This window comes from Diabrotica virgifera, chromosome 3 (genome assembly GCF_917563875.1).
Source record: "Diabrotica virgifera virgifera chromosome 3, PGI_DIABVI_V3a".
Classification (NCBI taxonomy): domain Eukaryota; kingdom Metazoa; phylum Arthropoda; class Insecta; order Coleoptera; family Chrysomelidae; genus Diabrotica; species Diabrotica virgifera.
Window position 1 is genome coordinate 260,895,518 of NC_065445.1, and position 17,274 is coordinate 260,912,791.

A 17,274-nucleotide genomic window follows, 5' to 3' on the forward strand; every position below is an offset into this window, starting at 1 on the left:
TAAGTCATCGTCATTACCTGCGTTTAGTATGGAATTATCAGCATGGCATAGGATCGCAGTTTCTGGATTTCCCATGTTATAACCTTTACCTCTCTTCACGGTTTTAATTATTTCATTCATGTTTTAATTTCTGGTATTTCTCGTTTTTCTGGTGTCGGTTGGTCTTTTTGGTACAGTCTTTTTTCAAGTAATATATCCACGTGTTTATCTCTACGGCTTTAGCTTCTACAGTGTCACTCATATTTTGTCTATTCCTTCTTATAATTCGTCACATTTCTTTTTGTAATCATCATATTCCAAATTTTTTTAGAAGCATTCCCAACGGTTATCTATCAAGCCTATATATCTCATTGCGAATTTTTTTACAGTTTTTATATGAATGTGGTATCTTGTTTACTTAAGATTTCCATTTCTTTATAGATCTTTCTTAGAACCTCTTTGTTTGTGACGTGTTTTGTCCACGGTATTTTTAGAATTCTTCTATACACCCACAGCTCGAATGATTCTAGTTTTTGTTGATGCCGTATTGAAGATCCAAGTTTCCAAGCTTCCATTCCATAAAACAGTGAACAAAGTAGCACCTAGTCAACCTAACCTATAGCTTCAAGTTCAAATCTTTTGCACAGAGTACTCTTCTCATTTTGTTAAAATTTGCTCTAGCCTTTCCTATTCTGATTTTAATGTCCTGGAAATAATCATTTGTGGAGTTGATCATTGTTGAACAACTTTCATCAAAATATTCTCGTTTTTTTTGGAGTTTTCGATATTTTCATACATTTTGTTATCTTGGCGTTCATTGTTAGACCCGTTTGCCATTATACTAATTTCAGTACTGATTTCAGTACTAAAAATATTGGTTAGTTGCGCGAGTCGATTTAGTATGAAAAAGTCAGTTTGTGCCAAGTTTGTGTTTGCAACAATCCGAATTGTAATCAGCATATAGGCATGCGCTCTACCTACTAAATTTACATGAGCTTTATTCAAGGTTCATAGATAGGAGCTTTACTAATTGAGATTGCAAGTTGCAAGCCATTAACTTATTAACAATAAAAGATGGGAAGAAGTATTTTTGTAAAACTGGCAAACTTGGCTTTTATTTCTGCTATTAGAGATATATCCACACCTAGTTTGGCTAATTCTGCCTTTATTTCTTCCAAAACTTTAATTCGTGCGTTCCTATTCTTATAGAGAGGGTGCTTTGGCACATACAAACATTGATCATTGATTCGATTTGTAAAACTCTATTAATGTTTCAATCTGCCTTTTTCTCCACATGTTGAAAGTTGAAATCACTATTATTATTATGTACCTATAAACAAAACAAAAGTACCTAATATACAATACAACCTCACTTTTTAATATTGTGTCAATTTCAGTACAAGAAATTAGAACATGTTTTAATTTTTAGTACTAAATCGGCGCGCGCATCTAATTTGTAGATACAATATTTTTAATACTAATTTCAGTACTAAATTTAGAATAGTGGCAAGCGGACCTTAGACTGTATTCTTGTCCATACCCCGCTATTCTGCTTACCAGTCTCTGAAGATACCCAATATATTCAGCTAAGATGACAGTGTCATCCGCATATCTAATGTTGTTAATGGCAACTCCATTTCCTTTATTCTAGCTGTTTCACCCGCAAGAGATATTTTAGGATCTCTTCCGAGTAGGCGTTAAAAGAATTGGCGGCGACAATCCGCATTCCTGTCTCACCCTCGTCTGATTTCATATTTTCTCTAACACCTGTTCGTCAACATGTACTTTTGCTCGCTACTTATAGTATAAATTTGATATAATCCTGAGTTCGTTGTAGTCTATCTTCTTTGACTTCATACAAATTAATAAAACAATTTGTATATTTGAGGAGGTGTCAATCAAAACCAATCTTGTCCACCTTAAGAGGTTTTAGGGAAGTCGCACAAAACGTATTAGCAAATTAATAACTTTACATTGAAAATCGGTTAAATTCGCATATATCATTTTATTTAGTGAAATTAACTTATTATAGAAAAGCAGATTAGTCCAGAAAGCCACTGCGCATCCGCTAGGAAAAATATTCTAATTCGGATTTTTTGCACAATCTTACTCAAAAAGGACTCATTTTAACAAATTTGCATGTTGCCAGGACCAAAAGGTGGTCAAAAATTTTTTAAACGTTTTTTTTTTGTTTTTTTCCTAAAATTATTATTTTTGCATGCAAAAAAGTTTTTTTAGGTTTTTTGGATCATTCCAAAGAGAAAAGGTCTTTGGTGACTTTTCTCTAAAAATGATAGTTTTTGACATATAAGCGATTAAAAATTGAAAAATTGCGAAATCGGCCATTTTTAACCCTCAAAAACTATGTGAAAAACTGAAAATTTGAATGTTGCCAAGGTAGGTAGATATTCTTTAAACATCGGTTGATGAAATCCCGAAGAGTTTTTTGCAATAAAATATTCAAAACTCCTTTGTTTTTTAATTGCTAATCAAGCGTGCGCGACACTATTTTCCACCGACAGTATGGTGCAAATGAAAGGAATAAATTCGTTATTTCGTAAACTGGCGACTTTAAGGAAAAATCCCGAAAGAGGTCGATTTTTATTTTTAAGTTATGATATTGTGGCATATATGGTATACTAGTGACGTCATCCGTCTGGGCGTGATGACGTAATCGATGATTTTTTTAAATGAGAATAGGGGTCGTATGGTATCTCATTTGAAAGGTTCTTCAATTCTCTATTCAGTAATGTAAACATTTACATAATTATTTATACAGGGTGTCCTTCTACTTCTTTTTTTGTCAAATAATTTAATTTAATAAAAATTTTTTGGACACCCTGTATAAATAATTATGTAAATGTTTATATTGCTGAATAGAGAATTGAAGAACCTTTCAAATGAACTAGCACATGACCCCTATTCTTATTTAAAAAAATCATCGATTACGTCATCACGTCCAGATGGATGACGTCACTAGTGTACCATATATGCCACAATATCATAACTTAAAAATAAAAATCGACCTGTTTCGGGATTTTTTCTTAAAGTCGCCGGTTTACGAAATAACGAATTTATTCCTTTCATTTGCGCCATACTGTCGGTGGCAAATAGTGTCGCGCACACTTGATTAGCCATTAAAAAACAAAGGAGTTTTGAATATTGTATTGCAAAAAACTCTTCGGAATTTCATCAATAGATGTTTAAAGAATATCCACCTACCTTGACAACATTCAAATTTTCAGTTTTTGACACAGTTTTTGAGGGTTAAAAATGGCCGATTTCGCAGTTTTTCAATTTTTAATCGCTTATATGTCAAAAACTATCATTTTTAGAGAAAAGCCACTAAAGGCCTTTTCTGTTTGGAATGATCCAAAAAACCTAAAAAAACTTTTTTCCATGTAAAAAAATAATTTTAGGATAAAAACAAAAAAAAACGTTTAAAAAATTTTTGACCACCTTTTGGTCCTGGCAACATGCAAATTTGTTAAAAGGGGTCCTTTTTGAGTAAGATTGTGCAAAAAATCCGAATTAGAATATTTTTCCTAGCGGATGCGCAGTGGCTTTCTGGACTAGATCTTTTTTGTTTGAAGTCTTATAGGACATGTTTGATTTTAGTTGCTCTCCAGTAAGGTGGAATATAATATCATTCTATAATATGTTTACTTTTTTATGATTTTTATTCAAATTTTAATCACGTGACCAAATCACGTGACCAAATCCGGGCACTGCTATTAGCTAAATGGACATGTGGTTGTATGACTGAATCTAGCTGTGGACATGATCTCATTTGATTTGGGACCCTAATATTGTGTATTCATTTTAAACAGGACATAATTTTTTTAAGCGAAACCGAAAACATCACAGAATCAGATCCACCATTTTTATTATGAGCTGCTAACTCATTTTGGATTTTTATGGACGTGATTGATTTTGATTCACACCTCCTCATTTGTTTCTTTTACTTTAGATAGTATTAGCAATGCCATGTTTTTATTTTATTAAAAATATTTCCATCCAATCCTAAAACCGACCCTGTGAGTGTATATCCCAGATGGCCCAAGTTTATTTACCCAAATACGCTCCTGCCCCACTGCGCATCGCTATTGATTTTTCACGCACACAGCCTCCGTCACAGGACCACAGGATTTTATTCCATTGAGATATTCATCCAGCGAACAAGGACCTCCGACATCCTTCTCCCGTCCACCATCATGACCTTTCGGAGCGCTTGAACTTAGGTTCAATTTAGGGGGTTGAGTACTCCCCCAAGTATGCAGGAGTGTTGATTTTTTAGTGATAAAAATTATTGTGATAATCATACAATCATGAAGCTAGAGTGGATGATTTTCGTACTGTACCTTTTTTGTGTTTTGGACTTTTGTTTGTGTAATCCGGATGCCAAAAGACTGTATGATGACCTTTTGAGTAATTATAACAGGCTGATAAGACCTGTCAGTAACAATACGGACACGGTTTTGGTTAAATTAGGACTTAGGTTGTCTCAGCTTATTGAATTGGTAAGAAATGGTTTTAAATATTTACATGAGTAGGCGTGTCAAATTTCGCAAATACATACAGTTTTTGAACAAATTTTTAGTATATCAGTCTACACACTACATCCTATTCAATACTAGTATATTTATATAAATATTTACAATGAGAGGAATAATTGATAATAATGTGTATTAAATGTATAATTTGTCATTTTGTATCTATACTTTTTTATTTTTAATAACACAAAAAGTTTATAGTCTAAGAGCTGGGAGCGGATTTTGTGCGTGATAAGTAATATGGAAAAACTATACGGGGATATGTTGAATTAGTTGTGTACATGACTTTCACCAACGGCTGGAAACCAGAGTTGGGGCCGAGGGTAGATATAAGGGGTCAAAGTCGCGGATTTTATTATTTTTTTTATGGCGCTCATGATCGAGATAGTGTACGAAAATTTGGGAATAAGTAGGTCATCACGTACCTAAGTAAAATCTCTAGGGACTCAACGCTGCGTTGAGACCCAAAATTTGGGTATAAGTAGACCATGACATAAATAATTAAAATCCCCAGAGCCGGAAACCAGAGTGGGGAAGGAAGGTAGTTATAAGGGGTCAAAATTCCGTTTTTTATTATTTTCTTTTTTGACGCTCATGATCGAGATAGTGCGCCAAAATTTGGGAATAAGTAGATCATGACGTAACTAAGTAATTTCTCCAGGAGTGGAACGCTGCGTGGTCGACAAAGGGGTGGGGTAGGGGTGAATATAAAAAAATATAAGGGTTTTTTTGCGACGTTCGTGATTGAGATAGTGCACCAAAATTTGGAAATAAGTAGACCATGACATAACTAAGTAATATCCCCAGAGGCGGAAACCAGAGTGGCGGACGAGGCTAGTTATAAGGGGTAAAAGTCGCGGTTTTTATTATTTTTTTTGTGGCGCTCATGATGGGGATAGTGCACCAAAATTTGGAAGTAAGTAGGTTATGATGTAACTAAGTAAAATCTTCAGGGGCGGAATGCTGCTTGGGGTACAAAGGGGTGGTAGGCAGGGGTGAGTATAAAAATATATGGGGGTTTTTTGCCGTTCGTGATCGAGATAGTGCACCAAAATTTGGGAATAAGTAGATCATGACATTACTAAGTAAATTCTCCAGGGGGGGAACGCTGCGTGGGGGACAAATGTTGTGCCGGGTCAAAAAAAATATAATACACACTGCGACTTTGACCCCTTAAAATTACCCTTATCCCCAACTCTGGTTTCCGGCTCTGGGGATTTTACTTAGCTAAGTCATGGTCTACTTATTCTCAAATTTTGGTGCACTCAATCTAGCACGTCGCAAAAAACCCCTTATATTTTTTATATTCACACCTACCCCCACCTCTTTATCGGCCACGCAGCGTTCCACCCCTGAAGATTGTACTTAGTTACCTCATGACCTACTTATTCCCAAATTTTGGTGCACTATCTCGATCATGAGCGTCACAAAAAAAAATAATAAAGACGGCTATTTTGACCCCTTATAACTACCCTCATGCCCAACTCTGGTTTCCGGCTCTGAGGATTTTACTTAGTTATGTCATGGTCTACTTATTCCCAAATTTTGGTGCACTCTGTCAATCACGAACGTCGCAAAAACCCCTTATATTTTTTGTATTCACCCCTGCCCCACCCCTTTGTCGGCCACGCAGAGTGCCACCCCTGGAGATTTTACTTAGTTACGTCATGACCTACTTATTCCCAAATTTTGGTCCACTATCTCAATCACGAACGTCGCAAAAAACACTTTATATTTTTTATATTCACCCCTACCCCCACCCCTTTGTCGGCCACGCAGCGTTTCGCCACTAGAGATTTTACTTAGTTACGTCATGACCTTCTTATTCCCAAATTTTGGTGCACTATCTCGATCATGAGCGTCATAAAAAAAATAATAAAATCCGCGATTTTGACCCCTTATAACTACCCTCGGCCCCAACTCTGGTTTCCGGCCGTTGGTGAAAGTCATGTACACAACTAATTCAACATATCCCCGTATAGTTTTTCCATATTACTTATCACGCACAAAATCCGCTTCTATCTCTCCGACTATTATGATTCCTTCTGAATAAAAGTATCTGTTTTCTATGGTTTAAAGAAGTTGGTAATTTTATTTTGATTGCTGTTATTTTAAAATAAATTGTATTAGGTACTTACTACTGCAACAAACCGGCAAATTGTAAACCATTATTTTAAAATAATGGTAGCTTTCTTATTTTACCATCAAAACCCTGGATGGGTCTTTGCTTGTCGGGCTATGTCCTTATATTTTTGGACCTTCCCTTTTTTCGTCTTCCTATCAGCTATTGTAATATTTTCTTTGCTGTTTTTACATCTTCTTTTTTATGGACATATCCCACCTAAGACAGTCTTTGATTTCTCACAAAACCCTTCATTATATTATACCCTTCATACTGTTCATTTATCTCGACGTTTCTCCTGATTCTCGATGTGCCGTGTTCCTCTTGAACTGGGCCATATACTTTTCTCAGTATCCTTCTCTCGAATGTCCTGAGTTGGGCTTCATCATTTTCTGTCATTACCCAGGCTTCATAACCATAGGTAACTAATAAGGGCCTAATCAATGTTGTGTAGATAGTCATTTTGGTTCTTTCGTCTAATAATTTTGATGTCATCAATCTTTTATTAGCATAGTACTTTCTATTCTCGCTAATTTCTAATTTCGCTACTTACGGAATTCTTCTGATTGATTGTATAAAGGCGTCCACACTTTCAGTGGTGTAGTGGTTGTCTATTGAGATATTATTTTCATTGTCAGATGTTCTTTTGACGGTCATGTACTTCGTTTTTGTTTGGTTTATCGATATTTCTCTCCTTTGTTTATTTTTATCTTTTGCTTTTCATACGTTTATTCTCTTTTCACAGATCTTCCCCGTTAGGCCCTTTCCCGTTCTTTTTATCTAATTTTTGGTGTAATTTTCTTTACTATCTTGTGGGAGTTTCAACAGCCACTTAAGCTTTTGCTTAGCTAAACCTGTGTCAAAAGATAAGGATAAGCTTAAGCTGGGTGCCGTATTTCCATCATTTCCTCAACTAAACTGTTCCTTAACTGTAAAGTTAATTAGTTTGGTACCTCTGAATACGTCAAAATGCTAGAACTAACTATTGTGAGGTAAAATCCACTACTGTTGACATTTCATTTTATCTTGTCATCTGTTTCTGTGTCATTTACGTCAATTAATTTTGTGTACATGGTATTCTTTTTCTCATGATCATCTTTCAGTGCGTCACAGTTTTTCGATTTCTTTCTAACGCATTAAATTGTATGTGACAGAAAAAAGGTACGTCCGTGATTACAGACATTTACAACATTTATTCTAGTTATTCTAGTTGTCGATAGATGGCGTCATAATAAAAAAATATTTTTTTTAATTAGATAATATTGCAAATATAATCTGTATAATTTATAAGACTCTACAAATCAAAGAAAATACCATTTTATAAATGCAAGAAACACATTTGACTTGTATTTATTCCAAATTGAAAATAAATCGTGACAACTGTCAGATTTAACTAAAATGTCATGTTAGAATTAATGTCATAAATGTGTATTATCACGGACTTACCCTTTTTCCTATTATTTGTTACGCACTGAAAAATGCTCATGAAAAGGACAATACGTGTGTTTTGTATATATTTTCTCTGGTTATATTTTTTATTGTTATTTTGCATAAGCAATAGAATCGTCTTTCTAATTTTGTTTATTGGATATATTCCTTAAAATGTCAAACTGTAATGTAAGTGTACTTTTGTAAAATAAATATACCAAGCATTGTAAAAATAAATAATTTTCAGGTGCCTTCTTCTTCTTCTTAAGGTGACGAGACCGTTTGTTGATCGTTGGCTCTCATGTTGCCCAGCGTATTAACAATCACTGTCTTATTTACAGCCGGACGAAATAGTTCAGTGCTAGTTTTCCCAAACCATTGGCGTAGGTTTTTAAGCCCAGAAGTTGTTCAGCGGCCCTCACTTCTTTTTCCCATTATTTAACCTTGCATGACAAGGTGAAGTTTGTCATGTTTTTCTGGGTGACGCATTATATGTCCAAACTATTCCAATTTGCGCCTTTAAACCGTGTTCACTACTTCGCAACTTTTATTCAAACGTTGCAAAACCCTTTCGTTTGTGACTCTTTCTACCCAACTGATCTTGCTGCAACTGAAATGCTTCTAGGTTTTTTAAAAGCGATTCTGTCAGGGTCCCTGCTTCAACCCCGTAAAGTAGTACTGGGAATATATAACATCGAACCATTCTTTTACGAAGTTCCAAATTTAGATCATGACTGCACAGGATTTTCTTAAATTTCATAAAACTTGTTCTTGCTTTGGCAATTCTACTTTTTATTTCTGTACTAGGGTTCCAGCTTTCATTAATATGAGTACCCAGATATACAATATTACTTACTCGTTCAATTGAGTCATTACCGATTGTTACGTTATACTTATTATTATTTACGGCTGCCTGTTTACTAATAACCATAAACTTTGTTTTTCTTGCGTTGAGTTTGAGTCCATATATCGCGCAGAATGCCACCATTCGGTTCAATAACGCTTAAAGGTGTTCAATTGATCCTGTCTGTAACAAGGTGTCATCTGCGTATCTGATATTGTTCATAAGCATACCATTAATGAGTATTCCCTCTTTTGCGTTTTCCAACACTTCATTTAAGATTATTTCAGCGTAAAGTTAAACAACATTGGTGACAATATACAGCCTTGTCGAACTCCACGCTTGATTTTTACTTCTTCAGAGCACTGATTCCCAACCCTAACACATGCAGCCTGGCCCCAATACAAATTTGCGATTATTCTAATGTCCCTACCGTCCAGACCAGTAGTTTTGAGAATATGTAGCATTTTTTCATGGCTAACTTTATCAAAGGCCATTTCAAAATCAATCGCGCACATGAAAACATCATGATTTACATATCTGCATCTTTGAATTAAAACTTGGGTTGCGAATAGTGCATCACTCGTTCCAAGGCCACAGCGAAAACCGAATTGAGTACTTGAGATTCTTTCCTCAATTTTTCTATATGTTCTTTGATAAATTATTCTGAGTTTGTTTGTTTATGCCACTCTGTTAGGAGATGTTGCTGTATCGCGTCCTAATGGGGAATTTGAATATCTTTCAGATTCCCTTTAAAATGATGGTCCAGCTGTTTTTCGATTCAGAGGAGTGCACGCTAACGAACGCTGCTGAGGACGCCTGAAATGGTAGAAACAGCCTGTCCAGCGGGTGTGCAACCCTCTTAATCGAAAACAAACAAAACCATCATTTATTATTTTTATTCTGAGAAAAGTTTTCAATACATGACTCATTAGGCTGATGGTGCGATAGTCGGTGCATATTGTGGCTCTGTGTTTTTTTGGTAGTACAACAAATGAGGATTTAAGCCAATCTTTAGGAATTTTTCCGCTTTCGTAGATTAAATTGAATAATTTCGTAAGTATCTTAATGCCCTCGGTACGTAAAAGCTTTAGTGTTTCTACGTAAATCCCATCTGGTCCGATCGCCTTGCCGTTTTTTTTCGTTCTTCCCATGGAGGACCGCTCATGTCATCTAGCGTTTCTAGTTCGCTTCTTTCATCATCGAATAATTCCTTTATATATTCTGTCCATCGTATTAGTTGACCTTCGATATCGATTATAATTTTTCCATTTTTATCTTCGATTAGTGGAGGATTACATTTTTTATTCAGTCCTGCAACTTCTTTCAGTTTTTTGTGCATATTGAAAGCGTCATAGATACGCTCATAGTTCTCAATTTCTTTACATTGTTTATGCCACTCTGATTTAGCTGATCTTATTTTTTTTTCGAATCATACTGTTCAGCTTTTTGTATTCTGTCAGATTAGCATTCTTATATTTTCTTCTTGCATCCATTAAATTCAATATCTCTTCTCTCATCCATTGTTGCTTATTCCTACGCTGATTTTCCATTAGATGGTCTTCTTGGACTTTTTCCAATGGTTCTTTGCATGACTCCCATAATTGTTCTTCTGAATTTTTATTTCCCAATTTCTGAAACTGATCTTCTAATTTATCGGTTACTATTTCTTTCACTTCCGCATTTGAAAGTTTATCTTTGCTGATCCTAGGAGATATTTTGTGTTTTTTAATCTTTTTAAATTTAAGTAATACTTTAGCTGCTAGTAACTTGTGGTTGGAGAGTACATCCGCTCCTGGATATGTTTTGGAGGATAAGATAGCATTTCTATATCTTTTTGATATACAGATATAATCAATTTGATTTCTTACTATTCTTCCACAAGTGTCCATAGAAGATTTCCAGGTGTAAAGTCGTCACTTAGGCAAGTCAAAAAAAGTGTTGGATATTACTAATTGTTTTTCTACGCAAAATCTAATCATTCTATCTCCACGGTCGTTTCTCGTTCCTAAACCAAACTTGCCAACGATATCTTCTTCACTACTTCTTTCAACCTTGGCATTGAAATCCCCCAATACAATGTTTATATCTTGGCTTCCTGTGAGTGATAATAAATAGTCTAGATCTGAATAAAAGTTTTCGACAACTTCATCGTCATATTGTTGTGTAGGTGCATATACCTGAATGATGTTTAAGTCTGTACGATTTGTTTTTATTTGTAACATTATTAATCTATCTGAGTATAGCACAATATTTTTTACTGATTTTGCGACATTTTGTTCTAAAATAAATGCCACACCATTTATATGTTGCGGACCTTGCAAATAGAGTGGGAATTTTCTTCTTCTTTGTCTTGTAATAGGACTATGTCCTGTTTCTTCTGTTACAGTATCTGCTGCGATCCGGAGCTCCAGCTCTAGTACCATCGTTTTTGGGTCATCCTGTGGGTTGCTTGGTGTTGGGCTTCTATATCTTCGCCCATTTCGCCATACGTTCAGGGTCCATTCAATCTACGTGGTCTCTCCACATTCATCGTCGTGCTCTTGTCCATCTCACTACGTCTTGAACGCAATGTGTCTCTCTCAATGTGTCTTCGTTTCGTATTCTATCTCTGAATGTGATACCTCTTATGGATCTTAGGGGTTTCATCTCTGTTGTTCTCATTAAGAATTTTAATAATCGTTAGTAATCTAATAATAACGTTATTACTATACGCAAAAGTTGGTTTTCAAAATAACTCTATAATGATTAATCTATAGCAATAATCTTAAAAAACAGATAACAAATTTTAAGCAAAGGCTTATACCAACTCCTGCGCGAGCTTAAAATTATTTGATTTAAGCCTAGGCTTAAGCCTCAAATTGAAGTGGAAATACAGGCATCTAAGCTTAAGCTCAGGCTTAAAGGAAGCTTTGACTTAAGTGCGGTTCGAAATACCGGCCCATGAATCTATTTTATAATACGCTGTAGAACAACTCTCCGGCACAAGATCAGAATACGTAATATTTGTAATCAAATTAAAACTTATGGATTTTATTTTTTGAATGTTTATAGTGATTTATTCTTTTACACAATAAACAAGGCTTTCATCCCTCCTCCTCTATCTGTTCTCTTTTATAAGCATGCAATGGCGTTATGTACCTAATTTGTTTGACTATTTCTATCCAATTATCTCTCTCCTGGGTGTGTGTTGGTTTGGATCGAAGAATAAATAACCGGTCATGTTCTTTGTTTGGTCCGACCATCGTGCTGCAGATCTTCCTCTGAATCTTTTGCCCGCTAAGTTGCCTTGAACTATCATTCGTTCCATGCCTTCTCTTCTTCTGGTTATATGTCCAAAATATCTCAGTATATTTTGATTGATAGTTTTCGTAAATCTAGTTTTTATGATAAGTTCTTCTAGTTTTAAATTATTTCTTCGACGTGCGGTCCATGGTATGCTCAACATTCTACGGTAGACCTGCATTTCAAATACGCTTCGTATAATTTTTCGAGGCTTTCATGTAGGTCATTGAGGTTTCTTGAGGTGCCATTTTTCAAATGGCACCTCAAGTCTTTCTGGCTAAAATTGTTTTGTGAATGTGTGCACTACGATATTATTAACGAAAAAACTATTTTCATAAAACAATTACAATCTATTTTACACAATTTATTTATCGAGTACTTTGTGTATAGTCTATTTAAAAAAATATTTTGTTCTCAAATAGGATTTTTATTTTGTACATAATTTTATCCTTTCTAGTCAATATAGGCCAGGAACCGAAGCTTTTCACCTCGCAATTTTTACATAATGGATCGATTTGCTTGAAAATTTGAGAATAAATAGTGGATAGTCCAAGAATCAAAATCTATATGATGCCGAAAGGCGCTTTTACCATGGGGGTGGTTGCCGGCCCATCTAGAGGGTGGAAATTTTTTATTATATTTTGACCGCAAGAGTTGATAAAAATATTCATTCTAAGCAAAAAATGTTCTATACATTTTTTTAATAAAGTTAATAGTTTTCGATTTATTCCCTATCGAAAGTGTTAGTTTTATATAGAAAAATCAATGTTTTCCGTTATACTCATTTACGATTCCCTCAATTTTTGCCATAGAAAAATTTTTTTCAAACCAAGTTCTTGAGAATTAAATGACCTACAATTTTCTATTGAAAATTTTTTTCGTATCTCTGATGGTAATCTTGCTATTCTGAAGAAAAGGCCATTTTTCCAAACTACAAAAATTCGTTATTCGCTTTTAACTCCAGTTTTTTTAAACTAATCGTTCTAAGCCAGTCAAACTTCTATAATCTATTAATAATACATAAATAAATAAGAATGAATAAGGCCAATGACTAAAAATACCCCTACCTTACATTATTATGCTTCTAATTGGATTTCTCCTTTTTTTTATTCAAAAAATATATTGATTTTTTAACCGTAACTTTTTTATGTTTTATCCTAGAAAGTTTGATAACAAATAATTTTGTAGGTTTTTACAAGGTCTATAAGCCAATTAATATTAAATCTTTTTAAAATCCTCAGTCGCAAAAAAAGTGAGTTTGAAAAGGTTGGTAAAAATGGTTTTTGCATATTATTACAAATTTTAATTGTCAATAGATCACTCAATTTTTGCCGTAGAAAAAATTTTTGCAAACCAGGTTCTTCTTTTGCAAACCAGGTTTTCGTATCTCTGATGCTAGTCTGGCTATTTTGAAGAAAAGGTCATTTTTTTCCAAATTACAAGAATTTGTTATTCACTTTCAACTCCAGTTTTTTAAAAACTAATCATTCTAAGCCGGTCAAACTTCTAGAACCTATTAATAATACATAAATAAAAAGGACCAACTAAGTTAAATGACTAATTTTAATTAGGGTGGTGATTAGGGGGTTGCTTGCGATCACTTTTTCGCTGAAAAAAATAGAGACTGACATTCTTTTCATTATAAGTCACTTAATTTTTGAGCTAGAGACTTCTTTTTATTTCTGGTGATAGATACTTTTAAGTACTTTAAATTAGTTTAAACAAGTTGTCCTCGAAAAATGCATAGTTTTCCCGTATTTTAACTTTGAAACTACAATATTTAGCATTTGACTAAGAAGAACCAACATTATAATAAAGTATAGCTCGATTACTATTGGTCTTAAAAAAATTTTAAAAAACGATTTTGTTAATTTTTTTAGAAGGTACATTTTTGTTAAGTAAAGTTGTTCTGATAAAACGAAAACTTTTGGAGTTATTAGCAGAAAACTTATTAAACACATTGATTTTTTCGATATAAAACTAACACTTTCGATAGGTAGCGAATAAATCGAAAACATTCAATTTTATCAAAAAAATATATAGAACGTTTTTTGTTTAGAATGAACGTTTTTACTAACTTTTACAATTAAAATATAATAAAAAATTTCCACCCCCGAGATGGGGTGGCAACCACCCCCATGGTAAAAGCGCCTTTCGGCATCACATATATTTTGATCCTTGGACTATCCACTACTTATTCTCAAATTTTCAAGCAAATCGATCCATTCTGTAAAAATTTCGAGGTTTTGTCCTATTTTAAGCTTAATTAAGCTTACTTGGCCTAATATAGTAATATCTTATTGTCATTTGCAGAATCTTAAAGATCAAATTCTTACAACAAACGTCTGGTTAGAGCATGTGAGTACCATTTTTAACTAATAACTCTGCATATTTTGTAATGATAGTTTCGTTTTCGGGTTTATGGGACGCAGTCTTCGACTTTGGAAGACTTATAGAAAGCAATGCCGCAAGCCCGGAAACAGATCTACCATGTGTAGGTTTTAATTATATTTATCATTTTTAGGAATGGCAGGATCACAAATTTATGTGGGATCCTCAAGAATATGGAGGAGTAACTGAATTGTACGTACCATCTGAACATATTTGGTTGCCGGATATAGTGCTTTATAACAAGTAAGTGAATTTTAACATTTTTGGTAGCATAAATAGTACTCAACGTTTTACTGGGATCGCTTTGACATTGGTTTCTTTGATCTTGCCTCGTATGCTATTTAAAGATCTTCGGCCGTCTTGGCTAAAGGATCCTTTTGCTATCGATCCATTCAGGGATGGATTTGCGTTTTATTTGTAGATGTATTTGATAACGACTATCTATTTTTGCAATTGAAATAAAACACAACTTTTGTAGGAACAGCAAAGTCAGCCTCAGAGTCTAAGATAAACTGGAAGGTGGGGCCGACTCTGATGGGAAAATTTCCAAATGTGGACGATTCTAATTGGGAGACCCTGGGAGGTCTTTTTTAATTCTCGGTCTAATCACGACTTGACTTGTTTTATTTGCTAAAAGTACATTAAATGTTATTCTTCCAATCTCTAGTCCCGCTTCGTTTTTGTTCACATCTGCTTAACTCAGCCGAAGACTGGTATTTTGAGTTTATTGCAGGGCACTTACTTTTGAGAATATCAATCAATATGTCATTATTTTCATAGATGTTGCAAAGAAACGGGGATAAAATTGATCCTTAGCATACTTTTCTCTTTATATTTTCAGAGTCGATGTTACCAATCTCAATGCGCAGACACTGTGATCTAATTATGTATTGCGAATAGTATATATATATATAATTTTGATCCATCCGCATATACCTACTTTAAATTTAAACACTACCTACGTCATATTTAATACGATCAAAAGCACTTTTTAGGTATTTCCAGGTATCGTTAAGCTATAATCATCAGATCTAGAAGTTTTTTGGGTATATTTTCTTTCTAAATTTGTACTGAGATTGGCTTAAATACATATGCCTGGAATTTGTTAGGATATATTCTATGATCATGCATGTATGGATCATAGAATATGGAATGGAAGATGAACGACGCCGATGCAGACCTTAAACTATGTTCTATGAAATAGAAGAAGGAAAGGAAGACCAGCATTGAAATTAAGAGAAGGAATCAGAGCAATAATAAAAGATAGAGTCATAAATGAGCAGGAATGGACCGATCGAAAAGGTGTAGATTGAAATGCGACGATGCGACAGAGGTTGTAGGACCCCCGTAAATAGAAAAAAATATTCTGTGATCAATTAATAATATGACTCACAACATAATATATTGTTGTATACTTTTCGCACTCACTTGCTTGTTTTCTTTTATAGATGTGTTAAAAACGTTGTTTTTGTAGTTTGAATTAATAGTATACTTAATAATCCTTATTAATTAATAATATTTTAGTGCTGATGGGGAATACGTGGTTACTACGATGACGAAAGCGGTACTGAGGCATACTGGTAAAGTACTTTGGACACCTCCAGCTATCTTTAAATCTTCCTGCGAAATAGATGTGAGATATTTCCCATTCGATCAACAGACTTGCTTCATGAAATTTGGATCATGGACCTATGACGGAAATCAAGTAGGTGTCCTTCTTAGAATATTATATTTTGAGTATTAAGGCAGAGGCTTACTTTTATCTTATACACAGATAATAAAGTAGGTATAATTTGGTCAGTCGTACCAAAGTATATAGCTCTTATAATCGGCTTAGCTAACGCTGGGTTAATCCGTTTTCATTAGTTACTAGACTAATAGTTCGACTTCAAAAATGTGATTTCCATAAATTTTAATTACAATTTACGCCGTTATTCATCAAAATTCAGTTGGCACAATGATATGAAATTATTCTAATTTCGAGACAAATGTGTTCATGTAAATTTTATTGTATCTATTTAAGTGACTACATTCTCCACAACATTTGTTCGGTATTATTTATGCTTCTGCAATGTCTGAAAGCCGTATCATTTTATTTACTACCAAATTAAACAAATTGGAATTGGAAACGGTATGTGCTAGCGAGTATCATGTACTTGCCGCGTTTTAATTGAGCACAGCGCATTTACCGCGTTTGTGTTGCGACCTCGTATTTTGAACATTAATGACATGTATGTAGGTATTTTGCGTATATAATAAACAATTATAAGCTATTTATTTTTCTTTTTTGGTAACTATTGTTCCTTGTAAAAAATTCTATTTGTAAATAAAATGTAGATACGGCACTACTTCTGATACAGTAATATGTGCGCTGTTCAATTAAAACGCGGTATATTAGTATGATACAGTTATGAGATAACTAGACCCACACCCAGACATCCAAAGTGAAAGCTGTCCTTCAACACCAAATTGTTCTATATGGTCCACATATTGTTCAGTAAAAAGTCACACAATTTTGAGCGTCGGATTTGGGGGAGGTGGGGGAGAAGTCGGTAAATTAGGAGTTCTTTACGTTTTTCGTCAATATTTCTAAAACTATGCGGTTTAGCGTGAACAATGTTCTATACAAAAATGTTCTACATTTAATTTTAAACAAAACAGGTTTATGCATATAC

The 17,274-nt window shown here is 34.2% G+C and overlaps 1 protein-coding gene across 1 annotated transcript in view; it reads left to right on the forward strand.

The window, feature by feature from the left end:
• Positions 1–4,149: 4,149 nt before the first annotated feature.
• LOC114324774 (acetylcholine receptor subunit alpha-like 2) overlaps positions 4,150–17,274 on the forward strand; it is a 30,721-nt gene continuing 17,596 nt past the window's right edge. The window contains exons 1-4 of the mRNA XM_050646140.1: positions 4,150–4,499; positions 14,522–14,566; positions 14,733–14,842; positions 16,124–16,304. Coding sequence (XP_050502097.1) covers positions 4,308–4,499; positions 14,522–14,566; positions 14,733–14,842; positions 16,124–16,304 — 528 coding nt within the window. The 5' untranslated portion in view covers positions 4,150–4,307. The remainder of the gene's footprint in view (positions 4,500–14,521; positions 14,567–14,732; positions 14,843–16,123; positions 16,305–17,274) is intronic.